This window comes from Acipenser ruthenus, chromosome 22 (genome assembly GCF_902713425.1).
Source record: "Acipenser ruthenus chromosome 22, fAciRut3.2 maternal haplotype, whole genome shotgun sequence".
NCBI classification, from domain to species: domain Eukaryota; kingdom Metazoa; phylum Chordata; class Actinopteri; order Acipenseriformes; family Acipenseridae; genus Acipenser; species Acipenser ruthenus.
Genome location: NC_081210.1, coordinates 27,354,306 through 27,380,078, shown reverse-complemented (window position 1 = coordinate 27,380,078; position 25,773 = coordinate 27,354,306). Strand labels below are relative to the sequence as shown.

Genomic DNA, 25,773 nt, shown 5'->3' with positions numbered 1-25,773 from the left:
ATCCCCCCTTGTTCCGCAGGGTATACGAGGCAATCTTTATTTCCCAGCATGCTTTTCTTTAAGCTACAGTTGACTCTTTTATCTAATGGCACACTCTTCTTCAAACAAACATCAGATAAAAGAGAATACCAATATGCTAATAGATTTCCTTTTATGTCAAATTAGATTTAAGGCGCTGAAAACTGTGGCTGCGTTGTGCTTTAAAAGCCTTACTGTCTAATTGGGAATTTTCTTTGATGCCATACCTACAAAAAAATCAACCTAAGTTTGAAGAAAGTCAGAGCTTTCACACACCTGCTGCCTGTGTGTCTTGAAATTACAGAAAACATAATTATCCCAAGTTGTAAGGGGTGTTTTAATTAGAGGGTAGCTGATAATTATACATTAAATGAGTTAGCTGATTGCTTATTTCATCTCAGAGGGCATACATAATAAGGCATACACATGGAAAACCACTTCAATGACTGTTGATTGCTTTCTGAAAATGACAGGAAGCATTAATATATATATATATATATATGTGTGTGTGTGTGTGTGTGTGTGTGTGTGTATGTATGTATGTGTGTGTGTATATATATATATATATATATATATATATATATATACAGTAGTAAATTCAGAAGACCAAATGGCAATTGCTTTCTAGCTCTTTCAAAAGCAAATCAAATTTAGGATTGCACAGACAGTGGGTCATGTTTTTTGTGATTGATCTGCATTTGCTGAATGCTCGTTTGTTAACAAATTGACAGACTGCCTAAACCTGATAAAGAGTTACCGCTGGCAAAAGCAACAGACTGCCAAAGTGCATCCAGACGCTTCCTTGAATGGTGGTGAAATGTGCCGAGGAGTCCTTGTGTGGTTAAAAATAAACACACGCAAAAAAATAACTGGCCTCAAAAGGAATGTTTTTTGAGTTTCTAAACATTCTCTTTGGGTTAAATACAGTGCTTAGCAAAATGACAATAACCCTCCAACCCTCTCTCTAAAACAGTCAGAAGAAAGCTTCATGAACTACAAACATGAATAAATGACTACAAATGAACTGGAGTAAAACAGTCCCCAACAAAACGTTTTGTGAATGTGGCCTATAGGCTTCCAATGAACCCCTTTTGTGTCCTTGATACCCCTACAGTTAAGATTGGTCTTTAGTAAAACTTTGTTGTATCCTCAATGCAAAAGCAGCTTCAGAATCTGTCAGTCCGGGTCTGGTGAAGGGGAATGGGAAATCATTAAAAAAAAGGTACTATTAATGAGGTTGCTTTACAGAACTGTACATTTTAAAGATAAGTATAAAGAAGATCAGAATAATGTTTTTCTTGCACTAACGCTGCGTTCTGTTCTGTTTTTCAGTCCAACAAAGTTTCTGTGGTGCAGCAGTCCCATGGGATGCATCCACTTACCTCCCTCCTCCCCTACAGCAACGATCACTTCAACCCAAACTCACCGCATCTACCTGCAGACATGAGCCAGAAGCCAGGTATGCTGGGATACATGAGAACCAGGGAGGGGGTTGGGATTGCTGTTTATAACCCTGTCTATTTGACTCATGACGCAGACAGCGTTCACATTCCCTGCAGCCTGCGTTCATGTGGAGGAGTTTCTGCCTCCTGCTCTTTGTCTTTCTTATGTAGGGATCAATATGGTATTTAAAATGCCATAAAAAAGCAGTATGTTAGTACAGTAAATCTTAAGCCCGGTGTCTCATCACTGTGGCATGTCGTATATCATTCCCTAATAAAAAAAAATTAAAAAACAAAGGAAAGATTCAATGCCAAAACTACTTTAAGAAACCTGAACAGTAAAAAAAAAAAAAAAAAAAGTGTTGGTATTCAATCCAAAACTGCTGTCCGCTTGTTTCGTTTGTAAGGCTGTGAGTTGATCTAAAAAAGAGTTGAGATGACACAGAGAGACTGTTGTTATCACCAAGGACTTTCTTATGTGTGTGGGTGCAACTGGGACGCAGAAATGTCACTGACTGTTGGCACTGCTGCTGACTGGCCCAGTTACTTGTGGAAAGAACAGAAAAGTTACGTCCTGTGGCTTTCAACTTCCTTCCTTTTCTCGCAAGATTTCAGAGTAAAGCCTGGCACTTTAACCCTGCTCTTGGGAGCTTCCAAGAACATCTCAGTCCATGTGCAGTTGGTATAGAAACAGCACAACCGAAACACGAAGAGCGATTTTTCTGTTGTTGTTTGTTTCAGCAATGTCGTCACACATCCATGAGATGCTAGGGCTTCGCTCCATCGTATAGTGATCCCCTTTGCTTTCTTAGCCGCAACTTTAAAGCTCTTTGAACACTCACCAGTAACAGAATCAGTCTTCCTCTTTTAGGTCTCTGTAGTCACAATGCTCTTGAAGTGGTTTCTGCTTCTTTCAATGTCCCGTGGGATCTCAAATAGCCACAAAGCATACGGAACCTCTATAGTGGTAGAGCAGCCCCCACAAAACGCTGGAAGCAATTATATTGAAGACCGTTAGTCTCTGAATTCAATTAAAGATAAGAATATACTGCACAACTGTAAGACTCTTATCGATATGATTTTTTTCTGTATTAAAGGCTTGTAACAAAAGATATAGTTTAGTAATTTAAAAAAAAAAGTGTTTACGAGTTAGAGTAAAAAAAGCAAAAAAAAAAAAAAAAAAAAAAAAAAAAGGAGAATAGTTTCCTACTGTAATTATATCAGTGTTAGGCCTGCTGTAACTTGTTTTATCAGTAGTCTACTGGATTTCACCACAGTAGTAACACAAACTAGTATACAGAACAACACATTTACTTTAAAATTACCAAAAGAACAGATCTGAACAGAAAACGGTACATTATCAGCAATAGGTGGTCATGCTGTCAATGTGCAGGTGCAGCATGTGTTCAGAAAGCTCAGAGCAGACCAAGCAGATCACATCTTGGTAACAGAGTTGCTGCCCTGCCCTTCTCTTATGTCTTCCTGTATAGTTAACAAGCTGCATTTTCGATTGACAAAACATTGTCCCAAAGGGGCGTACAGAGACACATTGCTCCTAGTCTAGACCTCAGAAGCTGCTGCTGCAGTATTGGCCAGACCTGACTCACAGACAGGGTGACTCGCAGTGGATGACGGGGTTAATTGTGTAGCCCGTCCAGGTCAGATATGAGCAGGATGCGCAGTCTTGTGATCTTGATGAGTACGTGGTTACAAATCAAAGGAAGGTTCAACAAAAACCAGCTGTCGTTTTTGGGTTCACAGAAGCAAAAGAAGCATCCCTGTGTATTAGGCTTTTTGACTGACCAATAGCTAGGAATAGGCTTAAAAAAAACAGCAAGGCAGTTTTGTTTCCCAAAAGAACGCTGTCTGAATGTTTTCATCAAGACCACTATAAAAAAAAAAAAAGCTTTTAACTATTTAAAAAAGAAATGAGCCAAACTCCCCCTTTTAAATCAAGCGTTTACCAGATATGACGGAACATATCATAAATGAGTATTAAAAGGGAAAATTAAGAAATAGATATTTAAGGAACCGTACCAGAACACATCACCATAGGGCTGTTGACATACAGTAACTGTCGCTGTAAACAGCATTTATAGTCACACAGCTGTAGGTTTCAGATACAGTACAGGGCAGGATGCAGTCATACTGCCCTCCAGCACATGTGCTGAAGCCTCTTCAGTTTCAGTATTTTTGAAGAAAAAAAAATAGTCTCGTTTTGTGCCTTTTCCCCACTTAGCATTGTTCATTTAATCTTGCCACAAAGGCAGTATCTTAGATAATCTGGTTCTGATACGTTTTCTGCGTCTGAGTAATGCAGTTCGAGTTTTAGTATTACATGCGGATGAACTGTGCATCCCTTTAAGTTTTCTGTATGCAGCACGCCACTGTATCACACAGATGTTTTTGATGATCCCCTAACTGAATAGTGTAGCAGTACCTGATGTTTAGTTTAATGGCTGTGAAACAACAAAAGATCCCTACTTTACTGTGCTGTACCATTGCATACGAAAGCACAATGCATGCTAAGCACAGGCAGGCATAGCACTGCAGTACGGTAAAGCGTAGTAAAAACTGTGATGGTGCTGAATTTAGAAAGGAGCACACAGGCTTTCATGCACAAAATAAAGTTAGGGACAGCCTGAAAAACATTAACCTGCATTAGAAAACGATTCAGTACCGTCAGCCAATCAGCTTCCAGGTCTAGCGGGCGCTAATAGACGGTAGATGCCCTCTGGAACGTCTGAGCCCTGACTGGGAATCAAATTTAAAATCAATCTGCGTGTATACCGGCTTTTTTAAAATGACATTCATACCTACAAAACACTGGGGGAAAAACACGCCTGGCAATTTAATGGCTACCAGCAGTGAAAAATGTCTACATGAACTGCATTGTGATGTGGATTTTGTGAGTGGTGTGTAACGTGAGAACTGGCACTTTATAATTTATTTTTTTTTTTTGGTGGGGGGGGGGGGGGGGGGGGGGACAGTGGGGGGGCTCCACTGAGTTACATTCCTGTTAAACAGTTTTAAAGCAATCAGTATCCAGAAACAAGCCCACAGCAATGTCAAATTATAGTCATTTGCCGCATTCTTTTTACAAAGTATATGGTACCTTAAGGCTTTGTTAAGTACTAGGTGCTCACTGCTGACAAATGATTTCCCGTTTAAGATGTCTGAAAGCCTTTTTATTCAGGGTTTTGTCTCGGGACTGTAGAAGTGATTGCATTGGTTTTGTAGGTGATGAAAATCATAATAATAGTACAGTAATCTCTGTGCGAGCAAAAACGGAAAGCAGTGAAAATAATACCCTCTAATACATAAAAACGAAGATTTAAAAATCCATTACCAAACTTTTGTGGCTGGGATTGAAGTGGTTGCTTCTTTGTTTACGTAAAATAAACAACTTACAATAACTATTTAAATAAATGTTGTATATATATATATATATATATATATATATATATATATATATATATATATATATATATATCAAGTGGTAAGAATTTTGCACTTGAGCAAAAGCTTGCTAAAAAATCTCCACGATCAACAGAAAGCAGTTTGCTATCATTTGGTATACATTGTATTGGTCTTGTATTTAAGACATCATATTGTAAGGGATTTTTACAGTTTATTTAGCAATGTTATGAAGATTTTAGCTCCTTTCTTCTACTGAAATAAAATGTGTACCTTGCACCAGGGGTTAGTTTGTAAACAAAAAGGTACTGGATCTTATAATTCAGGAAGACGGGTCGCATTTTTGTTTCTAGATCTAATGTACTGCCCTTGATTAACAGCAGCTTCACAGATAGGCTTCAAGATATGTTTGTGGACCGAGGTTTCAGGTCTTATTGTTTGTCGTATGCCCACAGTCGCTCGCCCTGTCTTCATGTTCGTGCGATACCAGCAGCGGGCCGACTAATCAGATGAACAGGAGTGACAAGCTCTAGTTTTTAGCATTTCGACGTTTGTGTTGTGAAAAAACAAACAGTCATGTTCTTAGGTGTTGCAATACACTCGTCATTCAATTCATGGAGCAGGAAAGTGTGTGTTTTTTTTTTATTGTACATGTCAGGTGGGATCCGGTGCAATCCGGCACAAATTAACCCTTGCCTTGCACACTCTTTAACGCAGTTAGGCAATTTCCAGGATGCATGGTGGAGATCGTGGAAGAGAATATACCGTGACATTGCCTCTTCTCCTTTTAAAGCCGACGAGGCAACATCAATGGAAATGTAATATTTTAATTGGTTTTGTAATCTCAGTGGGGGGTTCGCTTGCCTTGTCTGAACTCCTAGTTTTATCGGAGTACATGTCCCCCAGGGAAGGAGTCTTCCAAAATGTATTTATATCCTACATTCCTTCAGAAGAAATGCTGGTGAAATTTCTCTCCAGAATAAGATTTCCTTCTACTTTCCTTCTACAATTTCAGAAAGATGTATTACAAATATTACCATGATATTTTTTTTCCCCTTGTTCTTTGACACTACATCAAACTTGAAGACACTGGAGGACACACTTCATGCATGGGGACATTAGTTAGTGGTTTGAGGGTACAGTAACCTGGCATTGCCTCTGTCTTGAACTCGTTTGAAGCTTGGTTCAAATGAGAGACCACATTGTTAGTTTTAGTATCTCTGTATCTGTCCCTGACCTCAATCTGCAAACAGCCACTGTTCTGATTGCCCTGTGTAATAGCAGGTTCCCAGTGCGCTAATGAAGGCTTTGCAGACCGGCTCCATTGTGAACTTTCTTGATGTCTCCCCTACAGGCGTTCACAGGCCCCAGTCGCAGGACCTCTCAGGATTCTATTCCCTCCCTCCAGGTGGTGTGGGACAGATCACCCCTCCCATGGGATGGTAAGTGGCAAGCTCTTCCATGCAGACACAGGGGGAGACAGCCAGCCAGCCAGCCTGCCTGCCTGAGGAGGCTGTTCTCACTCAAACAGAGATACTAAGCAAAGGTCTCCTAGTGAGAGAGATCACAGTGTTTTGTCTACACGCTTCTGTAAACTACTAAATGAAATTCAGCTGTCCAGTTCTTCATCTTGCTTGTTAGTCCATTCCAGGTTTTACTATGAGCTTGATTAGCCACAGTGTGTCTAGATATCAAGCTTCGATGAGTCTTATTAAACCAGGAATGGAACAAACTGCTACGCAATTGGAGTCTTTTTTTCCCGTCCCTGTTGTGTAATACTTTTATATAATAAGTGACAGCAATTCAAATGTAATTAAGTACCACCACATAATTTCCTGTTGAATTGGAACACACGCTCCCCTGAGAAAGGTGTTTTAAACATTGCAAAACACTAGAAAACGGACGACTATTTAGAGAAAAGAGATTTGAAGTAAAGATCTTTTCATGATATTTTCTTATTCTATATGTCAATTTAACTCTTGAGAGTGTAATGTAACTTCTCAATTCCCACAAATGTGCATATCGGGGGAGGGAAAATGACTCGAAGAAGCTGCCGGGGGGGGGGGCTGTTCAAATGGGTGAGCCCTAGAGTGGCATACATGTGCAAGACCCTTACTGCTGCTGTTGTTGGTATAGAGGCAGAAATGTATAGCATTGATCCACCCTGCTGCTTACAACTTTCCATGTGTTATATCACAATGATTTACTGCTGAAGAGCTCATGAAAGAATGATGCCAGCACGTTTTATAGATTCAAACCAGAGGGATGTTAAGGCAGATGCACATGCTGTACAGCTTTCGTAAATAAAATATTTGCATTGCGGAAGTTTTTTTTTTTTTTTGTAATTATTATTATGGTAAAACATCTTCTGGAATATTTGCTTTATAAAAAGCTTTGAGGGTAATTTCCAAGTTCTTTGAAAATTAAAAAAATATGTAGAATTCTCTGTGAGATTTTAGGTTTGTTTGTTAGTTTTCCAAAGTCTTGTTATGGGCTCAAGGGAATTATTTTTCAAATGACTGATTACTTGTAGGGCTAATATAACTCAGACTAGCTCTGCTCTTTCACAACTCTTTGTCAATGTTTACCATCATCATATGTCTCAAGTTGAATGCAATATACTGTGGTAAAATCACAGCAAAGTATAGTAGAACATATTCAAAATAACTGGCAATAACCCATGACAATTATGGTAAAGCATGGTTAACACCGTGGTAAATGCACAGTGCAGTATATGCATAGGAAAAGCAGGTAAACTGCAGAAATACAGTGGTAATCCCTTAATCAGAAAAAAAAACAAGACAACTAAATGCAGTGTGCTGGGATTCGGTTAGGTTAAGTCAGTTGTATATAGGGGCAGCAGTGTGGAGTAGTGGTCAGGGCTCTGGACTCTTGACCGGAGGGTTGTGGGTTCAATCCCCAGTGGGGGACACTGCTGTTGTACCCTTGAGCAAGGTACTTTACCTAGATTGCTCCAGTAAAAACCCAACTGTATAAATGGGGAATTGTATGTAAAAATAATTTGATATGTGAAATAATGTATAATGTGATATCTTGTAACAACTGTAAGTCGCCCTGGATAAGGGTGTCTGCTAAGAAACAAATAATAATAATAATTTATTTATTTATTGAACTGAATGGAAGCTTACCCCCCCCCCCCCCCCCCCAAGTGCAATGCACCAGGCTGCGCTTCTCACTTCAGCCATGTGCATCTTAACTGGCCCAATGACTCGCTGATTTGCAAATGAATAGTCCTGATAAGGGAGCTGCTCCAAATGAATGGGGAACCAGTGACTTCACAGGCCCTGTTCCTTTACCTATTAACATACCCACTTCCCCTGACCTTGAACTGGAGGGTGTCCCACTGCTGTTATAGTGGGCTGTTAATACATCAAAGCGCCGTGGTTTTGCTGATAACCTTGAGGCGTGAGACCCGGCCATTGTGTTCGCGGTGTTCGTCCCGTGTTCTCAAGGGATTTCCTTCAGAAAGAGGCTCAGCAGCAGTCAGCCTTTGAGGTGTTGTTGTCTCGTGCTTGTCTTTAGTAGTAGTATTTATCTCAAGGAGTCTAAGAAGCTGGTGGTGTTGCAATGTTATTTCATTTTTTTATTTGTTTATTGGTTTATATTAAACAATACAATTAGATTCAGATAGATCCATACTTCTTAATCAGAGGGGTGACCATCAATGGGCACTGGCTCTTACCTGGCAGTAAATCTATATCAGCAACTTATGAAAGGTTGAAGTGATATAAAGGGGCCAAACCGAAGTGTCCACCGTGGTGGTTGTCAAATCAAGACTGTCAACTTCTCTATTTATCCACGAAGGACCGCATAAGATAACAAAAGGCAGTGATGTGTATCATCAAAACTAGCGAACTTGGCTGATGTAGCTGCTTTGTCCAGTAGCTTGACCGATTCTCTCTTACCCCAATCGCAGGCAAAGTCAGCCTGTTTATCCGATCGCTCCCTGCGGATTCAGGCAGCCGTACTCCTCAGGGCTCCCTGCCGGCTCTTCCTTCTCCAGGTAGGTATGGGCTGAGCCGGGCTGGGGTACCAGCCGCCCCCTGCCTCGCTGATGCTTACGCCTGCCCCGTTGCAAGCGGCTTCCCGTGGTGCTCACTGTCATGACTGTCCTTCAGGAGTGACGCTGCCTTGCTTTCCGTGTGCCTGTTTTTTTTGTGTTTGTTTTGCTTTGTTTTGAAGAGTTCTTTGCAATGCAGAACGGGAAGATGTTTTTTCTATTCCACACAATATTACATAAGAGGGTCTTATTTCCTGACGTCTGTTGAATGATCAGTGATCAATAGGTTTAAATAATAATGGGCAATGTCGTCTTTCAGAAGGGATGTCATGAATAAACCAAAATACTAAAGGAAAATTGTGCATTGTGTAGTGAACGCACAGCTACTCCTAATTTATGAATGCTGTCCTGTGCTTGGTTAGGTTAGCGCATCAAGCATTAGCTACCCTCGCTATAACAGTATCGTTTTAGATGAAATGGCTTCAGGACAGTATTTATTGTGGATTATTAGAATATCATAGTTATTCATTTTTAAATCGCTTCGCCTCGTCTGTTAAATTGCTCATCTGTGCTTCAGCTCAACAAGTTGGATTGTAGCTTTGTCTGTGAACTGAGAATATTGTAAAACTAAAGTGCTTAGTATCATGTGCAAAAATGCTTTCCTCTTAAAATTGGGTTGATTTTAGTCTATGTGCTATCAGTTTTTCTAATTACAAAAACCATGTCATTCAATGTACCTATTTTCTATTCTTCAATGGTGGTCTTCGGTTTTATACAGGTATGCAATGTTAAAGTTGAATTAAACAATGACTCCACTGGGTTTTTTCGTTTTTTTTTTTTTTTGCAGTGTAAATAGAGCGCCATCTGGTGCCAGAAGAAAAGTAGTTTCAGTGTTCAGATTATTTGAAGGCTTTGGCATACCAGTCCTAGCGTGTTTTTTTTTTTTTTTTTTTTTTTTTTTTTTGGTACATTTAAGTATTGTTTTTAATTAAAAAAAAAATGAAAGGCAAGTCTTTTATCTGCGTAACGCAGTAACAACTGAGGGTCCTGGAATTCAACATAATTTCAGTTCTTTTTTTCCAGGTTTCCTCACTCACTGATGCTGGGTCCTCCAGGCATGCACTCTACAGGGATCCCTCACCCAGCAATAGTGCCCCCTTCAGGCAAACATGAGCATGACCAGTATGACAGAAACATGTATGTGTATGTATGACCCAATAGCAACAAACCGACTGGGAGTCCTGCTATGTTATTCTCTGATACTATGATACTCTGTACCTTTCCTGAAAAGTTATATGTTTATTAGCTACTATGCTATTAGAACAACTATTTTATTAATATTATTATTTGAATGTATTTAATTGTTTTAAGTATGATTCATTTACAGAAGAAAATGAATGAATTAAACCAGAATATCAAATTTCAAAATAATCAAAATTAGTCAAATAATTCAACATAATGTAAATGTAAGTGTATTTTATTGCTGCAGGAGAGGATTTAAAGCACGTCCTCAATATTAAAACACGTGTCCCAGGTTGGCAGGTTAACTCTCTGTGTGTGTGTGTGTGTGTTTTAAATAGGAAGCAACATCAGGAGCCAAAGAGGGAGAAGGAGCCCAAGAAGCCGGTGATCAAGAAGCCCCTGAATGCGTTCATGCTGTACATGAAGGAGATGCGTGCCAAGGTGATAGCAGAGTGCACCCTGAAGGAGAGCGCCGCTATCAACCAGATCTTGGGGAGAAGGGTGAGTGACCCGATAAGCCAACAAAAACAACATAACGCATTGCATTTGCAGTACAGTGAGGTAGCGGAATCAGTGAGACCCCTTCTTATTTCCTCCACCTCCAGTGCCTCTTGCGTGTGCATTTCTTGAATTCTCTCTTTTTTTGTCTCTTTACAGTGGCATGCCCTTACCAGAGAAGAACAAGCCAAGTACTATGAGCTGGCCAGGAAAGAAAGGCAGCTCCACATGCAGCTGTACCCAAGCTGGTCAGCCAGAGACAACTATGTAAGTGAATCACATCTCTTCACTCAGAATCCAGTCGCTGATCTATGCATTGTGTCGAGTCTTTCGTCTCAGTCTTTGTTTTGTGTTCTTTTTTTTTTTTCTAAGGAAGCATGCATATCAATTGCAAGCCTCATATAAAAGAGGGCTTTTTATTAGGACATGCAAAAGGATAAATATTATTGTACATACCTTGTATATTATTTCTACATGCAACTTATCGCAGTTAAGGCTTGTTTAGTTGAGTATTCATTGCTGTAACTAGTCAAAACTGGCTCCATCTGTAATGATTACAATTGGGTGTATTGTAACTCCTGTAATTCTGTTCTGGCCTCCAGCAACAGGGTCGTTTTCATACCAGCATGAGTAGATATGGCAGATTTAGAATACTTGAACAACAGATACATCCTGCATGACGCTGGTCAGAGTCTGGGCTCCTTTGGGTTATTGCTGTCCAAATCTGTACCCTGCTGTTTGCATTATAGACCTAAATTCTTTAAGTATCGTGGAATCTGAGAGCTATTTAAGACTTTAATAGCATGACTATTTTGGATGATTTAAAGAAGCTGAAAGTTGATATTGCCCTCTTGCAGGAAACGAACCTTAAAGGGGGATCGGGGGAAAAGAATAAAGCAGATTGGGTAGGGCAAATATTTTACACAACTTACTCTACTAACAGCAGTGGGCTTGCTATTCCACTCTCTCTAGGCATCTGGATTTTAGAGAAGGCAGCATTACATGGGATTGCTGTGTATTACAGTACATGGAGGCTTTTCATTGTAGATACTATCAGTAAACACTTCAGTACACTCAATATGGGTATCCAGGTATGGGGGTAGGTCGACAAGGACAGGGTACAGACACCCCTAAAGTCAGACACATATTTGGATGGGCATCCTCAGTAAGCATGGTGCAGAAATGGAAAAATGTGTGCTGAGAGGAAAGAGCACAAGGACTTTTCCCGTTAATCATTACAGTGCACTCCTACATAACATCATCCTTTCTTAAAAACCAATTTGATGACCTGTATCCACTAAATTACACTTTATTCATATGTACTTTAACCCACAGCAAGTGTCGGTGCTTTCAGATGCCTTTTGCAATTGTATAATAGTACAAGACTATGGTGATGGCTTTGCATTGTGATTGTGCGGTCTTTTTTTATTTATTTTTTTCAACTTTCGGTGATTAGTTCAGTCTGGTTATAAGGTATACCCGTGATTCAAATTTGGTGCATGGACTTCAATGTATTTATTGGGGAGTGCTGGAAAATGTTTTAAAAAATGCTTGTGATTCATTGACCCAAATGCTGGAATTAAAAAGAACACAAAAATTAACTTCTATGTTGCTTAAAAGCATGACTTCTAGTTACTGTAATTGATCAATTAATAAACAAATAGAAAACAAAGGCTGTTTACAAAAACAACTGTTAACAACTAAAAAGGGCATTATTTAAAAAATATATATATATGAAGCTAATTAAAATGTGCATAAAACAGGGCAGATAAGTTGTCATACAGACAATAAAATTGTTCTTATCAAGCCCAAGCTGCTGACTTTCTCTTCATGCAAATCTGTTTGTACTCCTCCCTCTGATTTACTGAAGAGACTGTGTAAACAAGCAAGGCGTTAGATTGCATTGTGTTTGGAGTGTGAACAGTCAAATGTGTGATCACAGCTCGTGTATTTTTAGTTTCTACACATATACTGGCACCTACATATTTTTGGCAGACACCAAACAAGCCGCAAAGAAATAAGTACCCTTTTCAAATATCTGTTCCCATTTATATTAGAAATCCAAAATGTATTATCTTTTGTTATTAGTTTAAATATATAATATTCTTTAATGGCTGCTCGGTTTTCTTACCCTCCTCCTTTAAGCGAAAGGGAGATCGAAATCTAGGTCACATATCCCAGTCATGTGATCCGCTATCAGACAGGAAGTACAGTTCCTCCCACGATGTATATACGCTTGCTGTGGTTTGGATCTTTCCACCTTCACTCAAGCCACAAAGACTCATTTAAAAAGTCGGAGGTGAAACCTAAAACGGCTGCTAATCCTTTCTCTAGTCCCGATTTGACTACTTTCAACATATATAGTACAGTGGCCCTTTAACTACTCTCAGGATGGCTCACTTCTATGCTGGCTGTAACCATATACCGTAGTTTGAGATTGTCTACAGTACCTGTTTTTTATGCATATGGCTTATCCTGATTCTTCACACTTGAATATATAAAAGGTTCCAGTGCATGCTTTTGTTTAGAAATGTTCCAGTCCCTTCATGCTTCTGTGCAGTTTTAATGTCTCCTCGTTAATGTGTCCCTTCTATATTAGTCCTTATATTACATGGATGTATGACCTGCTTATTTCAATCTCTCTTCTGCTATGGTGATCAGAGGTTTAGCCTCAATGCCTCTTGAGTTCTCTGTTCTTTCACTGTTGGTGTATGTGTGTGTCTGTGTATGTGTGTAATAATATATAAATTAAATGTACCTAAAAAGTTTTTTGGGCAAGTCCAATTGACCTAATGTACCTAAAAAGGTTTTTTTTTGGCAAGAGTTCAGTGTAGCTTCAGGAGTTTAAATCATCAATCAAGTGGACTTGGTCACCATTCATCATCTGTGAACTTTAACAGCTTACTGTGAAGAACAAATAAGAGCAGATTTAATGGAATCTCAGGAAACCAGCTTGACAGCTGTGAATGCAATACAGTGCAACCTCATTATAACTCTAGCGGGGAGCCATAGCTAAGAGACTGCTGTACTTGTGCTCTTCCTTATAACTAGAATGCAAGGGCAGCTGAACTAGCATTATGGGAATAACCATATATCAGTTTTTACACTATGAAGAGCTACCTGATAACAAGGTTGCACTGTGTGATTGACAAAGAATCCTAGTACTTTGAAGTAAACAGGTCATCTGCATGTTCATCTCATGTGTTTTTTTTATTTTCTCTTATTTTAGGGCAAGAAGAAAAGAAGAAAAAGAGAGAAGCAGCCAGACTCCAACTTAGGTAAAGCAATACCATAAACTACACCGGGGGCTTCTCTCCAAAATGTAACGTAACTACAATTAATGAGATGCAAACACTGAAGGTGCGTGGCAAAAAATGTGCTAATCTGGCAGTACTTTTTTTTGATTGGCAGACCAAAAAATTATCTTGGAGCGAAACATGTTAATATTAATGATTATGTTGGGTTATTATGTGATTGCAACTGCATTTGATCATAATTACTACTGCCAGCTATTTAATTATATCATTTTATTGTACTTCTATCCATTTAAAACTATTTACCAATATTTAAAATCTATAAAACCAGGAATCTGAAATTATACAAAAGCTGCAATCACTTTGCTGAAGTGGGTGTTTTACATACTATAAGATGTAGTGTACTCTAGCTATTAAACATTAAGCTCATTAAACATGATCAACAGTTGGTACTTGCTTACGTGTTTGTCTTCAGATATAGGGTGTGTTAAGAAAGTGAGCCGCTCAGAGCAGCTCAGTGAAAGAACCCACTTAACGGCATGCTCCGTTCTACTCCTCCTGAGTAGCTCAGAGCGCTCTGAGACACTCGGTTACTTAACACACCCATAGTGTAGTGTTGCAATCACAGTTGTATGCCAACAGAGGCGGAACGTTGCCCTGCTCTAGAAGTAGCTGTGTTTGGTTGGGTTAGTAAGTGTCGGGAATGACTCAAACAGAACAACATGACTGTTATTGGCAAGCTCCTTTAACCTTTGAAAACGGAGGTGCACCTTCCTCATCTGACGTACCAAAGCGGTCCTAAGAACCTGTTAAATAATTGTCTCCTTCTTCTTCTGAATAAAGCAGCTGTGTTTTCAACGCTTCAATAACAAGACGCTAACATTTTATTTTTTAATCTGCGTTCTATTTTTCCCTCTGTTCTGTCCCTCCTCCTCCTCCTTCTCCCTCAACCCCGCTGTCCACTGCGCATGCTGTCTTGTGCTCAGACCCTGGCTCTCCTAAGAAATGCCGAGCTCGCTTCGGCCTCAATCAACAAACGGACTGGTGCGACCCCTGCAGGTCGGTATCACAACCTCTCAGTGTGCTGCTGCTGCTGCTGGCAATGCTTTCTCTCTGCTGTGCTCTGCATGACTCCGTTACTAACATTACAGAACTACAACTAATGGCTAAACATTTTGCATCACCTATCATTTTAGGATTGAGACCATTAAAAAAAATATATATATATATGAACATAATTTAGGTCTTTTATTTACATAATGTAATCAAAGAAACTACACTCATGTTTTTTTCGTATATGGAAAACTACAAAGCAGTATGTAATTCACTATGTTAACATAACATTATTCAGCAGGTTTCATTCGACTTTATGAAATAAAATTCTGTAGGGTGATGATGCAAAACATTTGGCCATAGCTGTAGGCTGGACAGTGCAAAAGAAACTAAGCTGGATAAGGACCTCAAAAAAACAAAAGCAAATGCAAACTGCATTGTGGTTACCATTGCACCCATTTGTAGTTCTTATTGTTCATCTTTTGAACGCAGTGTCGCTTTTGTCTAGTAACTCAGCTGTTGTTTTTACAGAGATAATCTGTATTTCCAGCGGTTGTCAGAACTGCCTAGAACACACTCTGCCATCCTTCTTCAAAACATTTTAAAAAACAAACAATTAAAGTGCATTTTCAAAAATGTTTTGCAATCATTTGATCTCAAACACAGCGGGACTTTGAAATCATTGTAAATAAATAAATAAATAAATAAATAAATAAATAAATAAAAGGGGGAAAAAAGGACCACTAACTTCGATATGGAGAGACGCAGTGTAAGTATGTAAGTGTTGTTCAGTGTTGTCTTGAAAGTTGCCAGTACGGTACTTTGAAATGTACAAAGATTTGATCTATGCAAGGTGCGCTCTGTCACAGATTATCATTTAAGATAACTATTATGACTGTCTGAAGACCAGAAGGGTCATGTCTTTTTATTTTTAACATATCTGTAGTACTGCTCTGTGAAAAAAGAAAGCAAACAAATGAAAAACATTGCAGAAAATTCCAAGTATGATGTTTATCTCATATACAAACAATAATTATATATATATTACATCTGTTTTGGTTGGTAATGGCAGTAATGTTATGAGGAATGAAATTGAAAGCATTCCTTTGTCATTCTAACCACCTTGTGTATTGTGCGTGGGTGAAATCCTGTATGCCGTTTTTGTTCTTTTCTTTTATCAACATGTTGATAAAAACCCAGCTTCATCTTCATCCCCTCGTATTGCATTGTGGCTGACAAATTTTGCTTTAGATGTCTCTTTCTTATAAGTTTGTATAATTCTGATCTTCCTAGGTATGTTTTTAAAAGATAATAAACTCACAAAAAAGCTTGCTTTCTGCACTTTGACATTTGTTATGCAAATCTCCATTCACTTTTCAATCAATGCGGTCGAGCCTCTGCATACCACTGTAAACTTTTGATGGTTAAATATGACCTTTTAAGTATGATGAAAATAAAATGCTTCGCTACATGTCAGTTCCCCTTATCAGACAACTTTCCCAGGTCTTTTTGGACTTTACCTCGAATGGTAGTGATTCAAATCTGAACTTACTGATATAGTCTGCCGCGTCTAACCGTGTCATAGTTCTTCTTTTTTATTGTTTGGAAGATTTCCAAAAGAGCAGTGGTTACTATGTCTGTTAATAAAACGAGTTTCTGGACTGCCCTCTAGTGTAAGCTTGTTAAAATTGAAATAACACATTAGTAATATGGAGCCCAACAAAATGTCCTTGTGGTTAGTACCTATAATCTACGTTTCCATTGACCAATGTTGCCATGCGTTCATGTTAAACTTAATGCTGAATTGGAATGGGCAGTTCTTTGTAAAACTGTTGGGGCAGGTGTTTAGTATACAGCATGACTGCATGAACACATTTTTAATAAGGTCTAATGATTTAGACATTCAATTGGGAAAACATAAAAAAAAACACAGCACATACCCTGTTAAAAATGAATCATGAGAAGAAACTATCAAACTATTTCAGACCAGAAAGCCCACTCCCCTTGTTCTTCAATGGCGAATGCTAAATCACTCCACACTGGTGACACTGAATCCACCCTTTATTTACAGATAACTCTCTTGACTGTTCCTAGGAGGAAAAAGAAGTGCATTCGCTACCTTCAAGGAGGAGGGTGCGCCAGCCCCGATTCTTCCGATGGAAGTGCTATAGACTCTCCCCTCTCTCCCACTGACGCCCGCCCTCATCTACATCAAACTCCCGAAGACCTTGCTGGCTCCGCAGACTCATTCCTAAGAGAACAGACCCCCTTCGACCTTTCAGCTAACACCAAGCCCGCTGGACTGTCAGTACCAAGTTCACTGGACTCACGACATCGCCTGCCAATGACACGCCAGCCATCATCATCATCATCATCATCAGTGTACAGTGCCACTATCACACAAACATAGTGTCGCATACAAGAATATAAAAACTGATGCATTAATGAGACTTGCAGGGTATTGAAAATACCTTCCACCAGCATTTTACCATGACAGGAGTAACAAGAAAACCGCCAGCTGCTCAAAGTGTGTTCTGCTTTCTTTACCTGCCTTTGTTTTTGCCCTTGATGCCAAGGAAATGATGCTTGCTCTAACCGTTTCTGGAGCTGTAAGTTTGTCACTGTGTATTAACTGTTAAAATGATAAAACACACAACATTTTGGAATAAATCTACAATCTGCCACTCTGGAAGACAGCTGAGAACAACGTTAAGTCATCTGTATACTGGCATATTGCATGAATCTCACTAGCTATGCTTTTGCCTACTACTTGCTTTAGAAATGGTACAATCCTGTTAAAGACTGCTATTCGTTACTGAAATGTTTACTGACATTTTAAAAAGGCCTGCCTGTTAACAATATGCATGTTGGTTAAAAGCATGCAGGTTCCTTCTGAAGAAATTGGCAAATCCAACCTCAACTGGATTCAGTTGCAATTTCCAAAGATTCTTTTTTTTAAACATATCAGATGGGTGTTTTTGGTTTTTATTTTTTAACTTGAAGCACAAAATTGTACAGTCTGTATTCAATTCTTAATTTGCCAGTAGTTACTCTGCCACATTTATGAAGTTATATGAAGTAGGGTAAGGATTTTATGTAGAGGATATTGGGTCATTGCTGATTTTGATAATATCAAGTTTAAAGCACATTGTACTGCATTTTGCAGTACTACAAAATTGATTTGTTAATGTAACCAAGTCAATTTTTTTTTTTTTTGGGGGGGGGGGGGTTGGTGCAAAGGCACTTACACGACTCAAGGAAGGTCCAAGAGCTTATGAAATGCACAAAGGTAAAGAAAGCAGCTCTTTAAATTTAATATATTTCTGAAAATGAACATTTTAAAAAATCAGGATAGCCTAAGTGTTCAGGACCTGAAAGTAAGAAAATAAATAAAACAAAAAATATAAAATATATAAAAACAAAAAAAAAAAATTAAAAAAATACTTCTAAACCATTAACTAGTCTAAAAAAAGCAATTTATATTCATGCTTATATTGCAAAAAAATCAGCGTGCTGCTCTACATACAATATCTGCATACTGCAGTCCTAGCCCGGAAGTATATTTTATATAAAAAATGCTCAACGGTCAAAAAAGTATTGTATACTAGAAGTCAGCTTGTGCTTTCTGCAGTCTTACTAGCAATTATTAGGTAGAAAAATGGTAATTGTTACTCAGTTTATGGTGTTGAAATTGTGCACTACATTTGCTGGCGTTTTGTGGTTGTGGATAAAAAGTGATCTCCATTTCCAAAGTGACATCCATTATGAGATATATTTTTCAGCAGTGCTTCAGTAAATCTGAAGATTGTTGAGTTAAAAAGATCTCTCAAAGAATAACCAAATGGGTACTGTATGTCTTACGTGGATCTTGGTCAAAATTTGACCCTTTTGATGCTTTAAATGTTTAACACTTTTATATGTAATTGTTTTGTAAAAAATATATATATATATATATATATATATATATATATATATATATATATATATATATATATATATATATAAATGTTTGCTTTGCTTTTAATGTTTCAGTCTTGTAGAATTTACAGCATGTTTTTAAGGTTGTGTTCAACATGTAATTGTCGGTAAGACAAAACAGAAACAGAATCTTAGACGTGCCTGTAAACAAAGTGTTGCTGCCAAGAAAAACAGAACAGGTAAATTATTCACATCTGCAAGAAAAAAACAAACTGCTTTTACACCAGTGACAGAAAATGGATAACTTCTTGCTCAATTGTGACTTCTGCCTCACTCTACCAAAAAGAAAAAGATAGCTTTATTTTGTCTGTTAAAATATTTTGTACTCAGTTTTGATAATGGATCTCGCTTCTGAGTACATCAGGCTTATTGTGATCCAGTCCTGTGATCTGTTCTACTCCACTCCAGCCGATGGTGCTGTGATATTAGAATCTACTTTTTACAGTGAAATGCTAAAAATATTACTGTAGGCTTTGGAGTTGCCTGAATAAAAAGCCTTATTAAAGTACATACCAAAAACTTTTTTTTTTTTTTTCCCACGTTCTTAGACACCTGATAACAATGTCTCAAGTAGCTGGTTTCACTAATACTTTACCATATATATAAATGCAAAAAATAAATCTTTTTTTTTTCTCAAAATTGGATTATTTTGACTTGCAACTTTTTTTTTTTGTCTCGGATCTAATTGAGAAAGGTGTTGTGCCATTAATCATTACATTCATGAATGCAGAACTCAGAAATATCAAGCCTAAAAATGTAAACCACTTCATGCATGTAGCAATGATACAGTGTACAGAACATGGATACAAATATTAAATTTGTTTGATTTTACCTTGGAGTGGAGTTTGTTTTATTTGTTCATTAAGAAACCCATCATGGATATTTAAAAATGTATTTTAACCAATAACAAAACTTACGCCAAAACTCAATTTCACATCTTCTATTCAAATAATTCAAAAGTATTTATTTATTGGGTCATTTAAACTAGAGTGGTCCAAAGGGGTCCTGGTTCTCCACCCGTTGTCAATGAATTATTCTTAGCAAGCCCGAAACAGGCTGAAATAATATTTGTATACTGTAGGTCACCCCCGACATACACAATTAAGGGGTATTTCTGCAAAATACAGACACATCAGAAATGTGTACAGGCTTTGGTATACATTATTCAGTAAATTCAAAACATTTTACTTTACAAATCTGTACTGGCCACGGCTGAGTATAAGGGCCCACAAGAGTGCTCCATCAGAGAAGGGTTTTAGTTTCACTTTGTAGGCACAGGCACTAAAGCATTTTATGGTACCGGGACAACTTTCAGCTGGACATGTTGAATAAGAACAAAACACATCATTCAAAGAAGAAAAAGTAGTAGTTTTGTTTTTATTTTATTATATTGCAATTGTCAGAAACTGGACAGCATACAGATGGATTTGCAAGTGGTTTTATTTACAATGTTTAGCTACCTAAAAGCTGTGGTACACACACACAAAATGAAGTTTCCTGTAAAATGCTAAACATGAACCTAATGTTTAAAAATGGAAACAAGAAAAAAAAATGTTTGGGCCTTCAAAGGTTCATAATCTTCATTTTCCATTATAAAGAAAACAGTAATAGAAACCCAGATACATGTGTAAAAACAAAAAGGGAACAATGAGGAGGGGGTGAATAATAAACATTTAAATTATTTGCACCAAACAAGCAATGGGAATTATCATGCTGTGAATGCACAAGTGATTTGCTGCTCTATTTTTACTGCAATAATTATGAACAGCGCAGTGCAACCAGTATTTGGAACGATCCTTACAGCGTGTCAGTGTTAGCAGGTAGAAACTCATTTTTCTTCACACCACTGGTTCTCTTTGCGTACCTAAAATAATAAAAATGTAAAGTTAAGGCTTGAAAGTGCAGCTGTTCACCATGTAATTACAGCAGATCATCCTTTATACAACAATTGTTGAGATCTAGCATCAAATAACTTTATACGTTCAATTCTGCTGTGTGATTTATTTTTCTTTAAATGGATCTCACTTTGGAACCTATCCTTGCATTCATTCTTAATGTTTTGCAGATTACACTGCATTGCCCTTGCTCCCCAGCTCATAGATTATTCATCAATCCTTATTCGTGCAACAGTAAGGGTATATCCTTATCTAAACTGCAGAAGTATCCCTATATCAATATAGCAGGCCCCCCAAAGCATTTCAGATTACATTTCTACCTTATAACAAGTAGTGTATAACAGAAGCAAGTCTTCCTTACCTGTGCTTCCTCTTCCTCGGTAAAGTCATTTTTTATGTTGAAAGTCTTCCGAATCTCTTCTGGAGTTTTGCCTTTGATCATATTTGCAACTGTCTTACAAGTGACATCTAGAAGGCCCTTGATGTCCAAATAGTTTGCAGCCTGTGTAAAGGAAACAAAAATAAATAAAATCTGAACATAAGACATGTGCACAGCTAAACATAAGATTTAAGGGCTGATCCCTGGGAGAACAAGTCCAGTAGAAATGTTTGCAGGAATGTGGTCAGCCTACATTCTTGTCTTTGTTACACCCAATCTTGTTACAGGAACTTTATTCTATATCATTTAGCACCAGAGTTAGTACTGTCTAGTACCATAACAAAAAAAAAATCATCATCTGTAAATACAAAATGAAGGATCAATGTCATAAAAGTAGAGCACAATATGTACATGTAAAAATGAAAGTGTGACAAATACACCGACATGCACCCCCTTATGTCCCCAGAACACTCACTGTACAAGTACACAGTCCGAGAAGAAGGGGGAACACCTACTCCAAGGAATAAGCTAACTGCACAATTTCTGTCAGGAGCTTGAGAGATCTTAACACCTGTGGTCTTACTCTTCAGTTGGTAAATACAGCCAGTAAAGTGATATGTCACAAGTACTTCTAATCACACAAGTCTTTAGATATGGTATAAATTAGTTTTACAGACCCCCTTCCTTTGCTGACTGATAAATGAACAGGTCACAAAAGGTCAATCCCAACTGAATTGACCTGGTAGGCTAATGTTACATCTAGGAATTCTGTGCAGCAAGAAACACTTGACGGAGTAGGATAGAGTAACTATTGCACAAGTAGACAACTGGGCCAACCCATAAGGTCCTCATGATAAACAACTTGAAATCAGAGTCAAGTTGGTCCTCATTTTCTTGAGCATTTAAGTTTGTTACTATTGTGAAAGTTGAAGTAAAGAGTTACCTACCAGAATGAGTTCAAAAAGAGTCCCCTGGTCTACTTTGAGGAACTCCTGATCCCAGACAGGGATGTCGTCTGTTCTCTTCTCTTTGTTTTCATCATCCTCAGGAGGAGGGGGGTCATCCTTGTGATGAGTGCACCACTGGATTACCTAGAACAGTATGAAATGCAGACCATTTGAAAACTGAAGGATTAAGGGAGTAGGGTCCACGCAGCACAGCTCTTCCAAATGTATTCTAAGATTTGCAGTGTTTTACACTTCATTGCACAAGTTACAGAAAAGCTACAGAACAAAATTAATTTCCAGTCATAGATACAAAAGAAGGTTGACATAACATGAAGATTGTTTCAATTACAACTCACTGATAGAATATGTCCCTAACTTCTTGTATTTTACAAACTCATTGCATTGGGAAGCACAAAGTGAACGTAATTTAAATGGTTAATGTCATCCATGAGAGAAAGGAATCAATTTAATCTGGAGAATAAAAAGCTCTAAGGGCTTCAGTCTTTAGCAAGCAACTTTACCTTTTTAAGAATAGCTGCATTAACATTGGGAAGAGGAACAGGATCATCATCACCTTCATCATCCATTCCTAAATCTGGATGTATGAAACATAACAAATTTATAAAAATAAATAAATAAATAAAATAAATAAAGCACAGCTTTCCCTGCTGTTAGAGAATGTCAGTATTCTGTACTTTCCCTGAACTGTAGCACTGAAATAAGTTAATACAATTAAAATAATATCTTAAAAATCTAAATTCCTTGACAAATTATTTAGAACTAGGAATGTGTACTTAGTCACTATATGTAAAATTCAAACATATTACCTTCCAACATAGTCTTAATTGTTACAGACTGTTTTGCAATTTCAACATCAACTTCAAAAATCTCTCCATCAGAACTCTGTAGTTTAATGGTGGGCATCTGGAATGAAATGGTATACAAATGTTTTAATTTCACTATTTTCACAACAATCCACAAGTATTGATAGTGATTCTGGTAGTTTCCATCTTCAAGCATTCCCGAAGTAAAACGGTAAAAAAAAAAAAAAAAAAAAGCCCCAAAAATATTAATTTTTTTCACCAAAGTTAAAACCCCAAACATCGTAAACTGTCTCCATTTAAGACACAGTGAAAAGAATATTAAAGCAATTTGATACAATTAACTGGAAATTGTACCAAAAAACCCTCTGTACAGTAGTAAGTTAAATGTAATACAGTACATTTGTTAAAATGTTTAATATAGGGGAGATGTTTCTACACAGCTAAGCATCTGATCTGAAATAAAAAAGGGAAAGAGAAAAATCCAAGTTTCCCATGTTTAAGGGAAGGGTATCGGACCCAGAAATCTTAATACACTGAAACATTAGGTCAAACGTCCAAACCAGAATCTTGTAAAATCAGATAATTCCATGCTCAACGACTATGCATTATTCTACAATGCTTACACCCTGCAAACACAACCTGTCACGTCCGTGATTCACTTATTTATATATCTTTATATCTGGATCTGAAGAGCTATAAAGCGACCAAGAAGACGACCTCCGGGAAGATGGCAAAATGAAATCAGGAAACACGCTGGAGCAACGTGGATGAGGGACGCAGCACAGGCTTTTGTGACAGAATCGTGGGGGGCCTTCATCCAGCAGTGGATTGAAAAAGGCTGAAGATGATTATATATATATATATATATATATATATATATATACACACACACACACATACACACACACACACACACACACACACAAACAATTGTGACAGGCAGGGACGTAAGAGTTAATGACTAGAGATGCAAAAAACGATAAACATGAATGAGCTTATGTCAAATACTATTTAAAAATATTGTAAATTATTTGATTATCTAATTATGTGTTACTATTACTGTTCTATTAATATACAATACGCTTAATAGCATTTCTGAACAAGCTAGTAATATTGTAAACATGGTGGCGACTTTCTTTTTCCTGCTGTCATCGCTCTTAAAATATCCACTGATCCGACGGGATAAGGCCTGCAGGACACTCATTGCAAACAATTCCATTTATTTATTACCCCATTTAACGTACAAACTAATTTTTTGCCGTGCCTTTTTAGTGTTAGGGCGGTTGTTTTTGTTTACTTGTATACCACCGATTTAGAAAAAAATTATATAAACAGAACACTCAATCATAAGGAAGGCCTCTCCTAGCAACCACACTCGAGAAATCGAAACATTTCGTTTTTAAACAAAGAAGGGAGAAAAGGTTGATTACACATAACGCAAAGTCCAAACGGCAATCAATTTGACCAGTTCATATATTTCAAAAACAGTTTAAAGTAATACTTACAGTGAATAAACAATTATTCCACAGATATAAGCAAATACGACGTGTGTCCCAATAATACAAACTGCAAATATTCCGTTGCTTTTTGTAACTGCACCACGGCGACGCCACGGTAGGGCGCCACTTGCAGTGCCTGTTTTATTTTTTTCTACTTTTGCCGTCAGTTTTCCAGTTTATTAAGGAAATACATATTTTGACGTTATTTTTAGATTTTAAGTGGTGCAATTTCACATTTAAACGTTAAAGTCCATGTTTACAGATATTTCACTTAGGTGTTTTGCACAGGCAGAGTTGAGTGCGTCACATATTATTATTGCAAGGGGAGGTGGAGGAAGATGTGGGCTGTTGTGCTTTATATAAGCAATGATTTTTATAGTGCAGCTACCATCGCGATTTACTTTATTGTTTTTTTAGCTGATATCAACAAATCCTGATGTTCAGGTGCAATTTTTTTAATATAATTTAAGAATCTTACAGTATACAAAATAAATCACAATTGAAGCAGGATTTCTAAGAAAACTTGGCTGACGACCGTGTGGTGCATTGCAACATATGATATGTTAGTTTTGCCTAAGTTGGATGATGCGGTAAACAATGTTTTTGTTATCACAATGTATGTATCGTGTGCATTTGATGGATGACACGTATCTAATGATCTGTTTAGTGAAAATTACAGAAACATGCATTTCGGGAATGTTATTATTTTATTTGTATCACTAGAAGAAGTAATGGTCAAGATAAGCAAATATGTGTGAAGTAATTGTCTTTGCTGTTATATTTCAGACATTTTAAGCAAACTAACACAAAACAATACTTAACCAATTAAAATATAAAACTAGAATTTCGGTCTTGAAAATGCAGAATCAATGGGATGAGCATAAGTTAGTGACATTTATTTTCAGGTAGGTGATGTCAATGCTTCTCCAGGTTTGTCGTTCAATAAAAAAGTAATTTGAAAAAGCACGCAAGACCAACTTAAACTCCTGTTTTTGTTTTGTTTTTCCTTCAAATTACCGATTCAAATGCAATAAAATATGTATGGTTACATCCTCTTACCAGCCACTAAACCTCAGAAAGCACCCTTATCTAAAGCAAACCCAATCATTTATTCCCTTTGGAAGCAGGCTGAATTGTTAAACCTAAACAGCAAACAAAATAAAATGAAGTACTGCTTTAATTACATGTAAAAACATTTCTTGAGACAGCTACCAGATCCCTGTCAGATTAAAGTGTTCACCCCAGCTGTAATTGGTACAGAATTAAATAAAAGATTTGTACTACTTCTATTGGCCTTCTATCATTG

At 37.6% G+C, this 25,773-nt stretch overlaps 2 protein-coding genes across 16 annotated transcripts in view; one reads left to right on the top strand and one right to left on the bottom strand.

Annotated features, from left to right (window-relative positions):
- Positions 1-18,896, top strand: part of LOC131699477 (transcription factor 7-like 2) — a 47,266-nt gene extending 28,370 nt beyond the window's left edge. Inside the window, exons 4-13 of one of the 15 annotated variants that reach the window (XM_058996338.1) lie at positions 1,351-1,477; positions 6,232-6,319; positions 8,815-8,901; positions 9,982-10,095; positions 10,479-10,641; positions 10,798-10,905; positions 11,496-11,543; positions 13,868-13,916; positions 14,879-14,951; positions 17,040-18,896. In XM_058996338.1, the coding sequence (XP_058852321.1) occupies positions 1,351-1,477; positions 6,232-6,319; positions 8,815-8,901; positions 9,982-10,095; positions 10,479-10,641; positions 10,798-10,905; positions 11,496-11,543; positions 13,868-13,916; positions 14,879-14,951; positions 17,040-17,355 (1,173 nt within the window). In that variant the 3' untranslated portion in view covers positions 17,356-18,896. Of the gene's footprint in view, positions 1-1,350; positions 1,478-6,231; positions 6,320-8,814; positions 8,902-9,981; positions 10,102-10,478; positions 10,642-10,797; positions 10,906-11,495; positions 11,544-13,867; positions 13,917-14,878; positions 14,952-17,016 lie in introns of all 15 variants that reach the window. The other 14 variants (XM_058996337.1, XM_058996344.1, XM_058996341.1 and 11 more) reach the window with 14 other exon arrangements.
- A 1,390-nt stretch (positions 18,897-20,286) lies between these two features.
- Positions 20,287-24,622, bottom strand: LOC131699476 (S-phase kinase-associated protein 1). The gene is made up of 6 exons (XM_058996336.1): positions 24,474-24,622; positions 22,972-23,068; positions 22,666-22,739; positions 22,145-22,288; positions 21,180-21,320; positions 20,287-20,787 (listed from the first exon to the last, which is right to left on the bottom strand). Exons 2-6 carry the CDS (start codon positions 23,066-23,068, stop codon positions 20,752-20,754), a joined length of 492 nt encoding a protein of 163 aa, XP_058852319.1. The 5' UTR covers positions 24,474-24,622; the 3' UTR covers positions 20,287-20,751.
- Between the last annotated feature and the right edge of the window lie 1,151 nt (positions 24,623-25,773).

Bases quoted from the DNA above. Each gene is read 5' to 3' on its own strand.
- LOC131699476 (XM_058996336.1), bottom strand. From the start codon at position 23,068: ATGCCCACCATTAAACTACAGAGTTCTGATGGAGAGATTTTTGAAGTT. The intron at 22,740-22,971 runs GTAATATGTTTG...TCATACATCCAG, and splicing joins AATTAAGACTATGTTGGAAG to ATTTAGGAATGGATGATGAA. The intron at 21,321-22,144 runs GTAGGTAACTCT...TCCTTTACACAG, and splicing joins CTCTTTTTGAACTCATTCTG to GCTGCAAACTATTTGGACAT.